The sequence below is a fragment of the Anser anser genome, assembly GCF_964211835.1.
Source record: "Anser anser genome assembly, chromosome: 7".
NCBI lineage: Eukaryota > Metazoa > Chordata > Aves > Anseriformes > Anatidae > Anser > Anser anser.
The window spans coordinates 34,535,797-34,552,476 of record NC_139727.1 but is presented as its reverse complement, the minus strand read 5'-3'; the positions used below and the strand labels follow the sequence as shown (position 1 = coordinate 34,552,476).

At 42.2% G+C, this 16,680-nt stretch overlaps 1 protein-coding gene across 1 annotated transcript in view; it reads left to right on the top strand.

Moving 5' to 3' along the window:
• The window catches only part of PDZD8 (PDZ domain containing 8), a 58,084-nt gene that overhangs the window by 6,026 nt on the left and 35,378 nt on the right, over positions 1-16,680 (top strand). Inside the window, exon 2 of the mRNA XM_083844158.1 lies at positions 13,840-13,962. Within this exon, the coding sequence (XP_083700284.1) occupies positions 13,840-13,962 (123 nt within the window). The remainder of the gene's footprint in view (positions 1-13,839; positions 13,963-16,680) is intronic.

Genomic DNA, 16,680 nt, shown 5'->3' with positions numbered 1-16,680 from the left:
TTACAGTAACAAAAACAACAACAAAAAAACCACACCACCAACAAAAAAACCCACTAATATTTTGGTATGGATATTAGTTTGATCTTTTGCTTTGTTTTAATGCATGTTGTCAGACTGCAATCGCTTTATTTTCGTTAGAAGTAATCTTTGAAGGATTACTTTAACGTTTTATATCAGTTTATATATTAATTAGATAAACTCCTAAATTCCCTTCCAGCATGAATTGCCCTTTGAACTGATCATTTGTGATATAGTGAGCTACATTAAATAGTTTTATGCTTTATTTGGAAGCTGGAGCTGTATTGAATTTCACTGGGAAGAACTATTAGAGAAGCCTATTTTCATTTGCTGTTACAGAATGCAATTTGAGGGTTACACAGCAGTTTCTTATTTTTGGCAAAACTTGAGCTGAGAGGTAATGTAAGTAGCTATTGATTATGAAGTGTTTCTTATAATAGAAATGACATCATAATTTGGTAACAGAGGTATTGGAAAAAGTATAAAATAAAAAAAAAATTCTATCTAATTCATATGATGAGGTTAATCCAAGCAGAAATACTTACAGAAATCAGGATTGTGAGCACTGCTGACTTCAAAAATCAGCTGTCAGTAGAGATACCTACTTTCTCTTCCTCTTCTGCAAAGGAAGAGGATGTGGAGGCTCTCTTCCTGAGCAGATTGTGACCGTAGCTGTGATATGAGCCTCTTGTAGAAGTTGCATCTGTGACCGTAGCTGTGATGTGACCCTCTCGAAGCAGTTACATCTGTGAGACTCACCTATGTGAAGTTCATTCCTGTTGCTGCTGGAAGGAAAAATGAGACTTTTTTTTTTACACCCTACCCCTGCCCATTCTAGGTGGAAAAATCCTCTAGTATACAGAAAGAGGAAAAAAATGGTTTCAAGTCCTTTTTTACTCTGCAGAAACGGATGGTACAGAAGCACTGTGGGTTTTCGGGTTGTTCCAGAGGTGATGCTCTGAGTGATGCCAGCACAGAGACTCATTTCGCTGCTGGCAAAGCAGCGGTAATTGCAATCAGTAGATCTGTCTGTAGACAGCAGCTTCACGCTTGGAAGATTATCTTTGTAGTGCACGGACAAGTGATATTTTTTTATTCATACAGGATTTAGATAAGTGGATTTGTGGGCAACCTGACATATAGTAAACAAAGGCAAGCCCTGGAACGTTAAATATTGTGATTTCTTCAAGGGTGCTGTGTGACTAAAAAGGAGCTTTTTATAGTGCAGAGCTTTTCTGCCTTAATTTCGGGAGTGGTCCACCTCAACCATTGTTTCTAGAGGGTCACCAAATTCTTCAGATTAAATCAAAGTCGTATTTATGTAGATACCAAGCCCTAAAACCACTGGTTCCAGGGGGTTTGAAACCTTTTACTCTTCTTTCCCCAACTCCAACAATTTACAGTCTTTAACACAGAAAAGATCTAATTCTGAAAGAATGCTGATTTGAAATGTTTTCATTATAAAGACTAATTTAATGAATGACTAGCCACATACTGGACATTTCCTAGTATATGGTCAGTATTCTTTCCTGTTTAAACGGGATCCCTTTCCTATGACTAGTCAACAAATGTTACCTTTTCATACCTGCAAGGGCTAGGAGTTAATGTGGCACTGATTTGAGATGGGTTGGGGAAGAAACCGGGTACCAAATGTATAGTTGGGGACAGGACAAAACAACAAAAAAAAACCAACCTCATTGGAGGGAAGGAGGGAGGGATGAAGAAATAAAAGAATTAATTTCAGCGTTTGCATTTGGTGCAGGTGGTAATCCAATAAACATCAGGGTTAATTGTCCCGACCGGAAAATAAAATCTCCATCAAATTCTCTTAATTGAAACTTGGAAAACTGGCGCTGGTTTCTTCTCAGGCTGGCCAGAAGGAAATCTTGCTTTGCCGGGAGGGTGGGCAAACGGCGCAGCGGGCTCCCTGTGGGGCTCGATGCCCCGCGCCTGTCTGCCCAGGAGGCTTTTGGGAACCCCTGAGCTCTTGGCTAGCCCCGGAGTGGTCGGGCTCTTGAACCACATGGTTGCTGCAGGTCCCTTCCAACTGAACTGTGCTATGTCCTAAAAACAGTGTAAAAGATTAGCTGTGTGATGGCGATAGAAAGAAAATGGCCTTGTTTTACACATTTCCATTCTGTATTTTTAAATGTTTGGTTTTAGTTCGGCAGTGAACTTTTCTCATATGAGTGGTGATTGAAGGCTCTGAAAATAAAAGGTATTTGACGCTTAATGGCAGAATGATGCTTTGTATTTTTTTCACCGTATTTCTTCCTATTTCTGTTCTGAACGCTGCTCTTGAGCACTGGAGCTGACCTGGCTGCTCAGTGAGAGCAAATACTTTGCTTTGTATTCAGTTGTCAGAGTTACTTTGTCATAATTTTTCATTTTTTCTCAATGAAATACGAAACAAATAGTTGTACTTTCTTATCTTTAGAAAGGTAACTTATTTCAAAGTAAATGCAGGGCTCACGGGAGCTCTTCACGTTCCCAAACTGTGGGCATCGACCAAAGCCTGGCTTTGGGTCCGGGCCACCTGCGGGCGGCGAGCAAGGAGCGTGTTCAAGCATGGGGCTGGACTGTGACCCTGGGAGCTGGGGGCATGTGTGTGACGTGGGGAGCACTGGGGGGGTGCTGGAACCGAGGGTGGGCTCTGCCTAAAAGGAGGTAAAATCTGTGCCCCTGTGCCTTGAAGTAATCTGTAAAAACGGGCAGCTAACAGCTCCCAGCAGCTCGTTTGGTGTGGAAATATAAGGCTCTCTTATAGTACCGATTCTGTACAAAGAACATAAAATATCATTGCTAACAAAAAGGTGAAATGCTGGGTCCGAAAGCTCGCAGATAAGGAGGAAGGCTTCAGTAGGCAGTGGGGTACCAGTGCGGTGCTCCAGCCGCTGGAGAGCTCGGTCCCCAGCTGCGGATTTCCCCGCTGGAGCTGGTCCTTTCGTGGCGGGGGTTTCAACGGGAAACTGCTTGCGCTGCATTCCTGCCGAGATTGCCTCAAGTCGCCCAGTATGCCTCTGTGTTTACAGTTCGTGTTCACACTTGTTTGATTTAAAACTATTTCAACATTTGATTATTCTTGATATCATAGGAGACTTTCAATTTGGAAGCGCTGCTAGGATTAATAAGCTTTATTGGCTGAAATGAGTATGAAGGGGAAAATGTCACGTACCTCTGTGATTTGTTAATTTAACTGATAATTTGTGCCACCCTGGTCTGCTAAAATCCATTAATTGCTGTAATATGAAAACTCAAACTGTGCTTTTGTACAAAAGAAAGCAATGAGCCGGTATTAATGATAGGTGGGGGCAACTAGCTTTTTCAGCAGGTCTCATTCTGAACGATGCAGGAATCTCAGCATTTTGTTCCTAGCAGTGGACAATTCTTGTTTTGGAAGTGAGTGTGGATGCCACTTTGTGTGAAGGGGATCGGGAGGTTATAATTTTATAGACGCTGCTCAGGGCAACGGGGATACGCTAAGCTCAACTTAAAATTTAGGAATTTCTTCAGTTGAGTAGTTTCGGCTGCAATCACTGAGTTTCTGGCTAAAGCAGCGGCTTTGCTGCCGGAACGTTGTTCTTCATTCTTACAGGAGGAAAGTCCACAAATGCCTTGGAAACTTTTCCTGTTGTAATTTACCTTCACCAGGTAGCAAATCTCAGTTATTTCACAAGCCAAACAGATCTGGGCTAAAACGCAGACTTTACTTCGAGATACTCGGTGGTCCCAGCCAGGATATCTGGTCATGTAGTGAAAAAAAGGAGCAGTAAGGGCTGGAGCTGACAGATACGTGCACGTTGCGAAGCAAGCCTTAGCTTTTGTGAGATGGCAGAAAGGCTTTTCAGCGTTGGAGACTGCTTTGTCTTGTTGGGTTTTATATATTTATGCAGCTGTTGTAATCTATTTTAACCTTAAAAAAGTGCATGGGAACAGCTTACCTTTATAACTTCTTAATTCCACTGCTGGACTCACAGCTCTGCTGGGTTTCAGCAGGGCGGTCTGCGGGGAGCACTGCATGCAACCCGCTTTGTTAAAGCTGTTCCGTGCAATGCCAAATACAGGAATCCCAGTACAGCAGTGTGCTTTTCATCTTTTTGAAGACATATCAGATGTCAAAAAAAAAAAATCTGTATTACAGAGATCAGCTGATGATAGAGTTCATCAGACTGCTGTGCTCAAAGGCAGTAATTAATTGCCAGACACGACTAGCAGAAAATCAAATTTGGACAGTCATTCAGGAAAGCTTTTTTTTAGAAGTTTTATGTTGCTTGAAGTGTAAAAACTTGCAAGGGAAATTTGGGATTAAATTAAAAACAAACCTTAAAAATGATTCTGATGTTGTAAATTAAGGGAACACACTCGGGCTGGGCAGCAAGTGAGCAAGGAAAAAGGGTACAGGGACTGTGCCCAAAGCTGTTTCTTGATCCTAAATCCTGTATAGGTTACATCCAGCTGTTCACATTCCTTCTGTTTTCTGGGTCTTGTAGGTTTTTCTTGTTTGTTTGTTGGGTTTTTATTGTTTTAAAAATATTGGATAAAAATTAAGAAATAATCTGTGGATATCTAATAAAGAATGAGTCATAATATGACTTTCTTAACCTAGTCTTAATGCTAAACTTCAGCGAATTTTCCTGTGTCAGCTTTAAACAGCAACATAGTTATGAAACATGCCTGTTCAGAAGAGAATATTTACAAATATTATGGCCTGCTTTTATAATGGCATTAGGTACCAGCTGCTTTCTGTAACTAGTGCCTCATACATAAAATGCTTTAAAGAGTCCTGCAGCCTCTGCAAATTGCCCTGTCAAATACACTTTTACATGGGATTTCAAAAGTAAGTCATTGCGCAGTAACAACATGGATAGCGCTTGTGTAGTAAATGACTTAAAACATTATTCCTGTGTGCCTGAGCTGAAACAGGATGAGGGAGAGCTGAAGATCGTGGTCTCGCAGTGACACGGCAGAAGGCTTCGCAGAATCGTCTGAGCCGCTGCTGCGAGCGATCTGCCTCGGTGAACAATTCCTAAGCAATTAAACGGGGGAAACGATGCCGTCTAGTTCTGAAAACTTCATAACAACTCGGCTTTCTGGTGGTGATTTTTTTTCTGAATAGGCCTGCATCCTTCTGGCCCTGCGGTAGAATAAACAAAACAAAACTTCGGATGTTGCCAAGCGAAGAGCCCAGCGGATTACAAGGGGAGGTGGGGTGGGAACAGCAGTGTTAGTCAGCAGTATTGTTTTAAAACAATACCGCAAAAACTCGGATTGTTGTGTTCTTCTGAAAGGAGGACAAATTAGAGAAAACAGCCAAATTCATTATGGGGATGGTGGGAGAGGATTAGGGTAATTGGAGCAGCTGCTGCTTTCAAACGTCCTCACCAGTCACAGCTCACTTGCTGTTGGTGCGGGACCTGTGAAATGCAGGAATCCTGCCCGATAGCTCTGCACCCCTCTATTTGCTTGTCCCCAGGCCGTGTCTGTGCAGAGTGGCTGCATCATTTGGTCCTGTTTGCTCACAGCATGAGCCCCTAGTGCCACGCCATGCTGTGCCAGGTCCCTTCCCACCACTGCAGCGGGTGGCTGAGCTCTCGGTGCTGTGGGTCCTTGGTTGATGCCCGTATGGGACTTTAGGGTGAGACATCAGGCAGCTCAGCTTTGGGAGTTACTGCGGGTTCTGAGCCAGGCTGGCTCCAGGGCTTTGCAGGACTTCAAGGGCAGGAGCTGGGCCATCTTCTGTGTGCGCAGGGGTGGCTAGGGCTCTGGAAATGGAGGAGAAGCTTCGGTAGTTGGTGCCTTGTCAAAGCTAAGTGGAGGAGCGGGGATAAGTTTCTGCAAGCTCTGGTGTCTGGAGCCATAACAGACATAAATGGTTCTCTGTGTCTGGGTTACGCCTGTCAGAGGCCCTATTCAGGCATGAAAGACTGAAAGGTGATTTTCTGGCCCCCCAGGAAGCTGTCTGGGAGGGTGTCAGTGCTTGGTGTGTCGATGGAGCTAGCTCTTGGCGTAGAGAATTAAAACTTCTGGAGTTCGGAGGGCAAGTTGTGTGCTGAGCTGGGATTTCATGGGAACGCCAGCACCGCTTCCCTCTGACCGGGGCTGCACAGAGTTGGATGTGCGGAGAGACTTGAGGCCTCCTTACGGAGAGTGGGCTGCAGAAGTAGGGGCGTTCTGCTAGCAGTGGCTGCTGCAACCAACCCAACCCCACTGGCTGAAGGTGTAGAGCTTGGGGTGGCTTTGGTCGTGTCCCGTTGCATCCTGCCACTGTTAGTGCTATTCTTGAATGCTTACAAGCTGCCCGTCGGGGTGGTTGCTGCACCACACCTGCCTGGCTCCAGCTCTCCATGAAGGACACGTTTGGCATCTTCTGTCCCGTTTGGAGCTGAGCCACGCTTCAGGCTGCCCGGTTAGACAGGGAGGTTGTGTCCTGTCCTGCCTCAGCCTGAGGATTTCCATCTTTCGCTTAGTTTGAACCAACAGTCGGCTTCAGTGAGAACACATGTAGCTTAAAACAAAACAAACGAAACACGAACTCAAGGAGATCAAAGAGTCGTTTGCTGCGTTGAGTAGCTAAGTTATCTCGGTGTATGTAGCATTTGGAACTTGGGAAACTGTTCTTGAAATGCAAAGAATCTCTGTGTGGTCAAATTGATGTTGTTTGTGCTAAGAAAGTAGTGTTGATAAACCTGATTTGAGATTTCTTTTTGCCTTTGGCTATTTCAGTGCAGACAGCAACGGCAAGACTTCCCTTGCCGTATTTACAATTGCTTCTCTCATAAAAGCAGGACAAGAAATGTACCGCTTTTTTTCCCCCCCCCCCCCCCCCCCCCGAGAGAGCTACTTGAATATTTACTTTTTTATTAGCCATTGTGAAGTAGGTCTTAAAGCTCTGAGCGCCCATTCCGAGCGACTGATGGGAGATACCTCGGAGGCACTGATAGTGCTGCAGGGAGGAGACGGCCGCCGAAATCTGGAAATGTGTGAAACATCTTTGGAGGAAAAACGAAATTAAATCCCTGCATTTCTGAGGTCTTGATTTAAAAAGTGACTGCTCGTATATTGAGAGCTTATGTGTGTAAGGTTCTTACAAGTCTGTGGCAGAATATCCTGTAACAGTGGGTGGAGTGCCAGGAGGGACTTGCAGCGTTGCCTACAGTTTCTGGGAAAATAAACCTACTCTTACTGCGCTGTTTCTCGTGGGTCAGATTTTCCTGGGTGGGAGTAAAGCTAAAATTAGTAGATATCTGTGTTGAATAAGAGTGTGTTCTGAGTTCCTGAAGTCCCCTGAATTCTGACGCTCGTGCAGCATCGTTCCTTGTGAAATCAGTGGAAGCTGGAGAAGTACTTTTTGCAAAATCTGCAGTGGTGGTACTTAAATAACACAGCAAAACACCCAACACCCTCCTCATTATTGTTTTCAAAATAAGGATGAGTTCCACTTCTACATCTTCTGTGTGAAGAACAATACAAGCTATTTGCAATATAATATTTAACATTAGCAAGCCTAAATGTAAGCTGATAAGTACTTTTGAAATGTCATAAGTGTGGTCATGCCCTTTTAGGAGTAGGTTGTAAGATTTTAGAATTTTAGTGGATACACACGGTGTAAGAACAGAGGGATTTTATGAATTAAAATATCATCTGGTGTCAATCACTTTCTGAATGTATACTTTACGAACTCTTGACTTGTATTTCTGTAAATCAGATAAAAAGAAAGGCTGTCTCTAAAAATAACTTCAGGATTTTTGAGTTGTATTTTGTAATTTAACAAGCCTCCTGTTTATTCCCAAAAGTAAAACAAACAAACAAAAAAATGAAAACCTGCTGAATAACTTTATTTTTTCCAAAATATTTTGGATATTAAAATTTTCAAATATAGCAACATTTACAAAAGCAAATTAATGGCTTACTAAACAGTTTCACTTCAGATTTTGATTTATTTTATTTACCATTGTAAACAAGTTTTGCAGACTTGCAATGTATACAAAATAGTTCTTGCTAACGATAGCCGTGCTCTTAGCTAGTGGGCTCCTCTGAGATTTAAGGTCTCTCTTTGCCTTGTTTATTAAGATTTAAATGTTCAGGTAATGTGTTGTGACATAAATCTGTAACTCGATTAAAAATTTTTAAACCTGTTGATGTTTAATCTTATTTTATGGCAGCAAAGTAGCGCTGGGATCCATAAAGTACACGTGATTAATGTGGACTTGAACAGATACCCCGTGATTTTATAGACCACTATTTTAGATATCAAACTTCTGTAATAAAACCAGGTAATATTTTATATTTTTCCTAGAAACTCGAGAAACGGCTTCTCACTGCTTAGCTGAAGCTCTGCTTACAAAATCCTAGCCTTGCATTTAGAAGTGGCGTTGTCGGTCCTGCTGCTCATTGAATTAGGAAATGGGCTGCGGAGAGTGTTTGAAGTTTGTTCCTGTCCGTATTTAGCCTTATTTTTGTGTGTGTGCGTGCTGTGATTCTGGACGTTTTTAATAGATGCAATGAACAGAAACGCAGAACCCCTTGGCTATCTTTGGCCATATAACTTGATTTTTTTTTTTCCTCCCCAGTTTTTAATAGATTTCCTCATGCAACTAAAAATACTGCAGTTAAGTATGAGCTGTGGAAGCAATCGATTTATCCAAGAGGTTATTGTTGGGAATATAGACGAGGCCCTTCTGAAAGCAAAGCAGTGAATTACAGCCTCGTCCCGTCTAGGTGAGCGTTCGCACATCCCTGCCTCCCCCACGGAGCCGGCGACTGGAAGGAAGGAAGGAAGGGGCTGCGGTGGCTCTGCAAGCCCCCCAGGCGGGGGGGGAAAATTGGGTTTGTTTTTCAGATGCAGTTTTGATCTCAGCTTTGTGAAGGATGAGATGGGAGCAAAGGAGCCCCTGAAGCGGCTCTGGAACGTGGCGTGAGCCCAGCGGAGGAGCTTTTGTGCGGAGGAGACGCACTGGCTGCGGGCAGGGTCTGGAAACATTTTGCTGGGCTTTGTGTGTGGAGGAGCTATGTGTTATGCTATTTTAAGTGTATCTTTAATCCTGTACGTTAATCGAGTGACTTTATCGTAATTATCTTTCAGTATAATTATCTGACCTAATTCTTCATGTGAAATTACTTTTTTTTTTTTTCCTGTTTGTGCCTTGTGGTACTTGTCACAAAACACTTTTGCTACTCAACAGCTTCTTTTAACTATTATTTTTACTTTTTTTCATGCTAAAATTTCCCATGACATTGATTGCTGTATATTCCTCTTCATATTAAATTAAATGCTGCTCTATAACGTTTTCTTAATCATAATTTTAGACTTCTGGACAAATAAGATCAATTTTTGGAGGGGGATGGATAATTTAAAAACAAATTGAAGAAGCACTATAAGCATCTAACATAAGGCATTTTTAAAAACTTTTTTTTTAAAGCAGGATTTCAAGGCAAGGACTTAAGTGTTTGCTTTTTAGTATAACTACAAAGTGACTTTTTTTTCCCTAGGGAAGAGGTGAAGAGTTTCCAAAACCTTAACTACAGTTTACAGACAGTAAACTCTACCTTAATTCCGATATTGTTTGGTATCGTTTCACAGGCTAGGAATTGAAAAGGAGGTTTCCAGATACATGGATTGAGTTGGTGTAATCCTGCCTCGCAGCTCAAGGACGTGTGACACGAGCATGAATTTTTGCCATTTGACCTTGCAGAGTAAGGAGAGGCAGCGTCAGACCCCGCGTGAAAGGCATCTAAGGTGCTCGCAGCAGAAACGTGCCTTGGGGACCCTGGTGCCAAGTCAGTGGGGTTCAGACACATGCTGTATTTCTTTAAGCACCTTTTGGTAATGTTTTCTCGACCGTTGTGCTGCCAGCGGAGACTCTGAGATTCCCCCAGCCCATTGTCGAGTCCTAAAACCTTTCCCCAGGCTGCATCAGCCAGCGGCCCCGTTGCAGAGCACTTCTCGCGGGCTTGTTCTCCGCTGATTGAGGTCTGCAGGTCCATGTAGCTAACTTTTTGCTTACGGCTTAAAGTTTAGACAGGGAGAACACTGGATTAGTGTTCAAAGATACAGACAGCCAAATAGAAGCCACATTTTTCCTTGCTCAGAGTTTGCCTATGAGAGTCGTGAATTCGGGAGAGCAGCCTGCTGGGGCTGATCTCACCCAGGGTGCCAGGGCAGCTGCAGAGACCAGCCATGATTCCTCCACACCTGTAATTCACTCATAGGCTTCTTGTAGGCTTTCTGAGGTTCCCTGCTAGGCGCACAAACACATTTTCATTTTTAGTTTGTGTGACGGATTTCTCTAAGGCATTTATTGGTGGACTTTTGCTCCTTAGAGATGGACTAAATTTAAGTGTGTATTTGCTACCTCTTAAAGCTGTTACAGAAGTTACATGGTTATTTATTCAAAGTAATTAATAAAATAAGTTCTACCTTATAATGATGAATCTGAGATGACAGGAAATAGTCATTTCTTCTTTTTGTAGGATTGTGGGGGCCATGAAGACACCGGGGCTCTAACGGCAGCAGATGCTGCAGGGCTTGGGAGCAGAGTTCTTCTCTTGCCTGCCTCGCTGCATCGTTACTGCCAGCGCTAGCTAAAAGTCTTCTCCTGACGCATCAACACAAAGAAAGATAGTTTCACGTTCATATTAGCAGTGTGTTTTGTTGTCCCTGGTGTAAATGCTCGTTTCATGACAGCTCGTTTTGTTGGCAACGTGGCTGGTGGTAGGCAGGAAAGCTCCCTGTTGCGGGCAGAGGCGGCGGGGCCACCCGCTTGCTGGTCAGCTGCTGTGACAGCCAGGAAGCGCCTGTGGCTGTTGGACACTGCTTTAAGAGGTAAAATGGCTTAAAGGCTTTGTCTGCCATGGGGGAAAAGAAGGGAGAACCCCGGAGAACCACTGGGTTACATGCAGGGATTGCAGGCTGCCTGTGTGCGGCCCCGCAGCACAGCCCAGAGGTAACCGCGCGCTGCCGGCATCGTGGGCTCCGTGTCCTGCTGCCAAGCTGCCTCGATCAGGCTTGAGCTGCCTTCCAGGAGCTGAAGGCTTCAGAGCAGCAGCTGCACAAATACCCCCGTATCCCAGGTAAAATGTAGTGGCGCTAAAAGGTTTGGCGCTAATGCCAGTGGAAGTAAGGAAAGTATTAGGACTCTTTGCTAAGGATTTGGCAAATTGGTTTTATTGCTAAGAACATGAACGTAGACCCTTGCTGTGATGAGCAATTTTGTTGAGAAGGCTTTTTAACCTTTTTTTTTTATGAAATTTAGTTAGTTAAGTGCTGCACAACCCGAAGTCGAGCATATACTTTTAAGTGTTTTATGTGTTGTTGTAGATAACTGCATTGACACTTAAAGAGTTTCCATCTTTAATTCATCGGTGCATTAATTTAAAAAAAATCTCAATTTTGATTTCCACTTTCAAAATAAAAATTAACATTTTCTTAATCTAGAAAAAATGACTTATTCTGAGGGCTATTTCTTTATTCCATGCTGTAGCAAAAGATTGCAGCGTGCAGAGTATTTAACATTTTGTTCTGAAGCTACTTTAGAGACTGCATCTTTGGTTTGACTAAACATTTTAGTTGATAACTTTTGCTTTTTTTTTCCTTGCTATTATTTCTAATGCTGTAAACAGATTTGTCCAGGCTTTTTTGTTGTTGTTGTTATATAGCCTGCAGACTATTTATGCCACGTATAACAGCAGGGCCTTATCAATACCAAAAACTCGAATCCTTGCATTTGCAGCAATTCAGGAAGGTGGTGGTGATCTACTGGATCCTTTCTCCCTCCCTCCCAGAGCTCGCTGTCAGCACCTCGCTGAGGGGCCTGCTGGTGGTCGATGGTTGGTAGTTCCCAAGGGGAACCATCCATGGAAGATATTTTGGAGGCAGTATACAGATAGCTGCTGGTACAGCACCCAGTTGGAAAGTTGGGTGGTTTTTTGTTGTGTTTTATGTTGCGTTCTTGCCTCTGCTCATGGAAATTAAGTTTTTACTGTGCTGAAAATCAGAAAACCTACAAGTAGTTACTGACCCCAAACTTGCATTATTTTGCAGTGCAGTTGTCTAACTGATGCTTTTTTGCTGAACAGAGCAGGATCTTTGTTGGAGGGAAAAAATCACCCATAACAGAGGGAGTGCTGTTGCTTGTGCTGCTCGTGAGAGCTCCACAGCAGGTTTGTGCCCTGGCTTGGGGCAGGGGTGCCTGGATCCCAAAGCAGCAGGGCTTCTTCCCAGTTTGTAGAGTGAAAATAGCACTGCTGGTATCTCCCCCCTCTTGTAATTGTTACTATTCCTCTCTTTGCAGTCCTTGAATTATTAAAGATTATAAGTAACATGTCAAACTAGATCGTGTACGCGCATAAGGGGTATTTTGGGTTGGTGGTTTATGGTACAAGCGTACCGTAAGTCTGAACTGTGGCCTGTGTGATTTAATTGCTTCATATTTTTAATACACAAAATAATTGTACATAGTATTTAAAGCTGAGTGTTTTGACTTGTCTGTCTTCATCCAGTCTTTTTTTCTGGAGGAGTTAATGAGGGAGAAACTTGGAACAAAATTAAAGTTAGAAATGGGATTGGATTTCAGTAAAATAACCGGAGTGTTAAGATGTACTTATTCACGAGGAGAACAAAAGAAGTCTCTTTCTCATGGCTTTGTCCGAGGCTGATGCTAGCACAAAAACTTAAGTGTCTTGAACCAGGGCGTCGGGCTCCCTCCTGAAGAGTGTGTCGACAGTTAAAGGGCGCTCCGTTATTTATTTGGATTTCTGAAACTCTTCAATCCCGATCCATGTGACTGTTTCCTGAACATATTGTGATCTCCGAATGTGACAAGCAGATGCTTCTGATGGTTAAGCAAACAGTTTTTATGAAAGACTTCTTTCTTATGAAATGGCAGAGACGTCCTGCAGGCAGTGGTGCAGTTTGTGCTGTCTTCTGCTGTTTGTGCGTCTTCCGAACAGAAATACTCGCTGGAAGGCTGGCGGTGACAAGGGAAAACCAGGCACTGGAAAGTGGTAGGAAACGAGCAATGAGTAAAAATGGAAAGCAGAGAGCCCCTACAAGTGCTTTCTCATACACGTTGTGTAAATAGCAGTGCCCTTCCCATAACATATTTCTATTTCCAAGGTCGGGGCCCTTGCTGCTGGAATCGCAGGGGCAGCGTGTGCGTGAGAGGGGCTGGGGCTGCAGCTGTGCGGCCTCTCCCCCTCCTGCTCCCCCTGCATCGCGGCCGTGTCCAGCCCTGAAACGGGGCCATTTAGAACTGAAAGCTGGATTTATGAGTCAGTGTATTCTTATCAGAAAGAGCTAGTTATGTGGTGAGATAACGGGTGTGAAACACTCGGTGTTTTGAACGTGAACTGCTTTCCCTGAGTCACATGCAGCGATGGGGGAAATAAAATTCAAGGAAAACTATTTAGTACCTCTATTTTCATTTTAATTCCAGAAGATAAGGGGGGAAAAAAAAGGCAATTAAATGTTTTTCATTCAAAATAAGGGAAGTATTAATCCTGGTAACTAAAGTGTATGGGTTTTTAGGATGTATCAGTCTTCTTAAGTACAGCAGTGTTGTGACAGCTTAGGTTTTAGGGTCTTAATATTTTTTCACCTTAGACCTGTTTAAGTCCTACAAAAAGGTCTTGTAATAAGATTCTCCAATCTTCTCCGTTCAGAAAGTGTTATTAAGTTCCGCTTGTTCCTTTTGAGCAATAAATGTGCAGAAATTGAAGTTTTTCTCTCTTGGAGCATTAAATATTCTTTCTAATCCCATTACCGTTTTTTTAAGTTGTGGTAGTCCAATTTGTGTAATTTGAATTCTCTTCTGTATTTTTCAGGTTCAAGCCATTTTTTCCATTTCAAGTATCACTACCTGATGAATATGAAGATCGAGACCTCTGTATACAGGATTTTCTGTTGATAGAAGGTCGACTAAAAGTCACATTAATTGAATGTTCAAGGTACCTTCTGTGGTCTTTCGCTCATTCTTTATTAAGCAAGTACACGCATGTTTCTTAATTCGTAGTAATTATAGCTGTAAGCCTGTGCTGATTCAAGAAGTGGCATCTTTTGTTGTGATGGAGCTTTAATCAAGAAATACACTTTTAAAGTAAAAATGAACACATGAGAGCTGTAGCAAGTTTGAGGCAATTCTACAGTGTGTGTGTATGAACAGGGATTTCCCTTTATTTTGGATTTTGTCTGGTTAAATGCTAATGTGCCTCCTGTTTTTGTTTTTATTTGTTTGGCACTCCAAATTATGAATCTCTTTCAGGACAGTATAAATGTTGTAATTATCCTATTGTGTGGTGTTGCAAGCACAGGGAAGTAATTGTTTTGCTGTTTTACTTAGATCGATCCAAATAACTTTTATGAGGCATTATTTGTCTTTGTTTTGAACAAAATAATGGAAAGAAAGAAAATGTACCTCCATTTATTGAAGAGAAAATTATTCTCTTTAAAACTGGACAAAAGGTATGCAGACGTGGTTTGGTTTTGTGGTTTTTGTTTGGTTTTGTCAGACCTTTTAGTTCTTGGTTTATGGTAGATCTTATCTTCGTGGTGCTTAGGCTTTGATCTAGCCATGTGCCATTCTGCTCTTTATGAACTAAACCTCTGGTTTACAATGTGTTTTTTTTAACTAGCTTTTTCATTACTTGTATTACCACGTGAGCTCCTTTTTGCCTTTTTTTTTTCTTGTAGCCTTGTACAACCATGTCGGAACTTTATTTGCTATGATAATGCCTTTTATCAGTGCTGTTTACCCATCGCAACGAGCTTATTTCTAGATAATGATCCGCTTATGCTTCTTGTTTGGTCTTTCTTGATTGTGTTGGTCACAAGAATGATTTTTTTATTTTTTTTTAATTTTTGGGGGTGAAAAAAATGCTGCTTACCTTTTTTCCTAGATTTGTGATCAGTTTCCTATGAGTACACCAATAATGATAAATGATTTGGTGCATTCCTTGGTTGTTAGGAGCATTTCTTCTTCATCCCCACTGAATAAAGGAACTCAAGATCTCTCTGTAGACAGATTCCAATTTCAGTCCGATAGTGTGTTTGCTTTTATTATAATAGGGCCTAAAATAACTCTTTAAGTTACACGCAGTTGTTCTTAGTTTGGAAAGTCACTTTAAAATACCGTGTCTTTCCTGCATCTGAAATACTGTGTGCAACATTGCCAATGTAACAGTACTGTTTTGTTTCTTTCCGTTACCTTCTAGAAGCCAGATTGCTCAGTTTGACATCATCAGCTGACCTCTCAGTATTTTCAGCTGTCACAGATGCTTATCAGATGGCAGAGGGAGGATGCAGTTGCTGGCTTGTCAGGCCTTTTGAGCTTCAGGTCTGATTTAATCTATTTTATGCAGCTTGGAATTTCTAGATGTGCTCTTGAAAGCTGTATGAACAGACACATCTCAATCTACACGGCTGACTTTGGTCCTATAGTAACTCCTCAGATCTTCCAAGTTGTCCCATCCTTTTTTGAACTTAACCACAGCTGCTGTCTGTAAAATAACCCAGTAAATGAATATTATTGCTTGCTTTGCACCTGAAGACATTTGTGAGGTAGAAGCTGAAAGGCACAGAGAGGACTTTGTACATATTGCGTATTTCTTCCTTTACTTCCAAAAGTAGCAATGTCACAATTTCCCTTTTCATAACTACGGCGTGTGAAGGCTGTCCGGGGCTGTTTGCAAGGTTTCTTTTGCAATACTACTCTGTGTGCTGACATGCAGAGGGTTTTTCACCAACATCTGCTGCTGGGACCTCTGCGGACCTGTTACAGTCCCTGCTGGCGTGCTGGGACTTCGCCCTGAGAGCCTTCCAGGGAGCACTGTGACCTGATGCTGACTGAGCATTGCTTCGTTTCCCCAAACTTCTTAGTTCTTCACCTAAAGGTGCTCTGAGGTCACCGAACCTCAAGAGCCTCTTCCATCATAGGCAGTTTCTGTGTGAGCGAATTCATAGCAGAATGGTCATCATCTCCTAATGAGAACCGTCATCTGGAGGGGGTTACCTGAAGTTTTCTTCCTTGGCAGTCTTTCTAGTTCCAGAAATGAAAGATCACCTTGACTTCTGTATGTTTTTCAGTTTTGCTCAATGCCTGAGGATGTTTTTGTATTCTGTCTCAATATGGTAGCTATGGCAGAGCTGAGTGATTCAAAGCAAAGCTTAGTCCTTGCATGGCGTAGTAGCCTTCAGTTGCTGTTTTCATGTTCTAAACAATTAAGTCTTGAACAACAGCAGTGAAACTATAGAGAGAAAGCATCTTGCAAACTCTTTGTATGTTAGAAATGTCTAGCTTAATTTCATTTTGTTCTTCACATATCCAAATGCATACTTCTTGCACTTTTTTCTAATCACCACCCAAGTTTCCTTGTTGTCACTTTATTGAAAGAAAATTTTTGTGAATTTTTTGCATGAAATTATTGAAAGAATGGAAACTTCACTGGTGTAAATAACATTTTACAATTTTTGTCTAACCTATTGTAAACATGTTTTTATGATTGTAGCAACTTCACAGAATACTTTCGTTGCAAAAATGTTATCTGTAGGTGAAAACATTGTACAACGTGACAGTGACAGTTTCTTCTATGAAAGAGAAAGGAAAAACAAGTTAGATTAACAATTGCATCCTTGCCTTAATTTTTTTAGGGAGAGAAAAGAACAAAGCA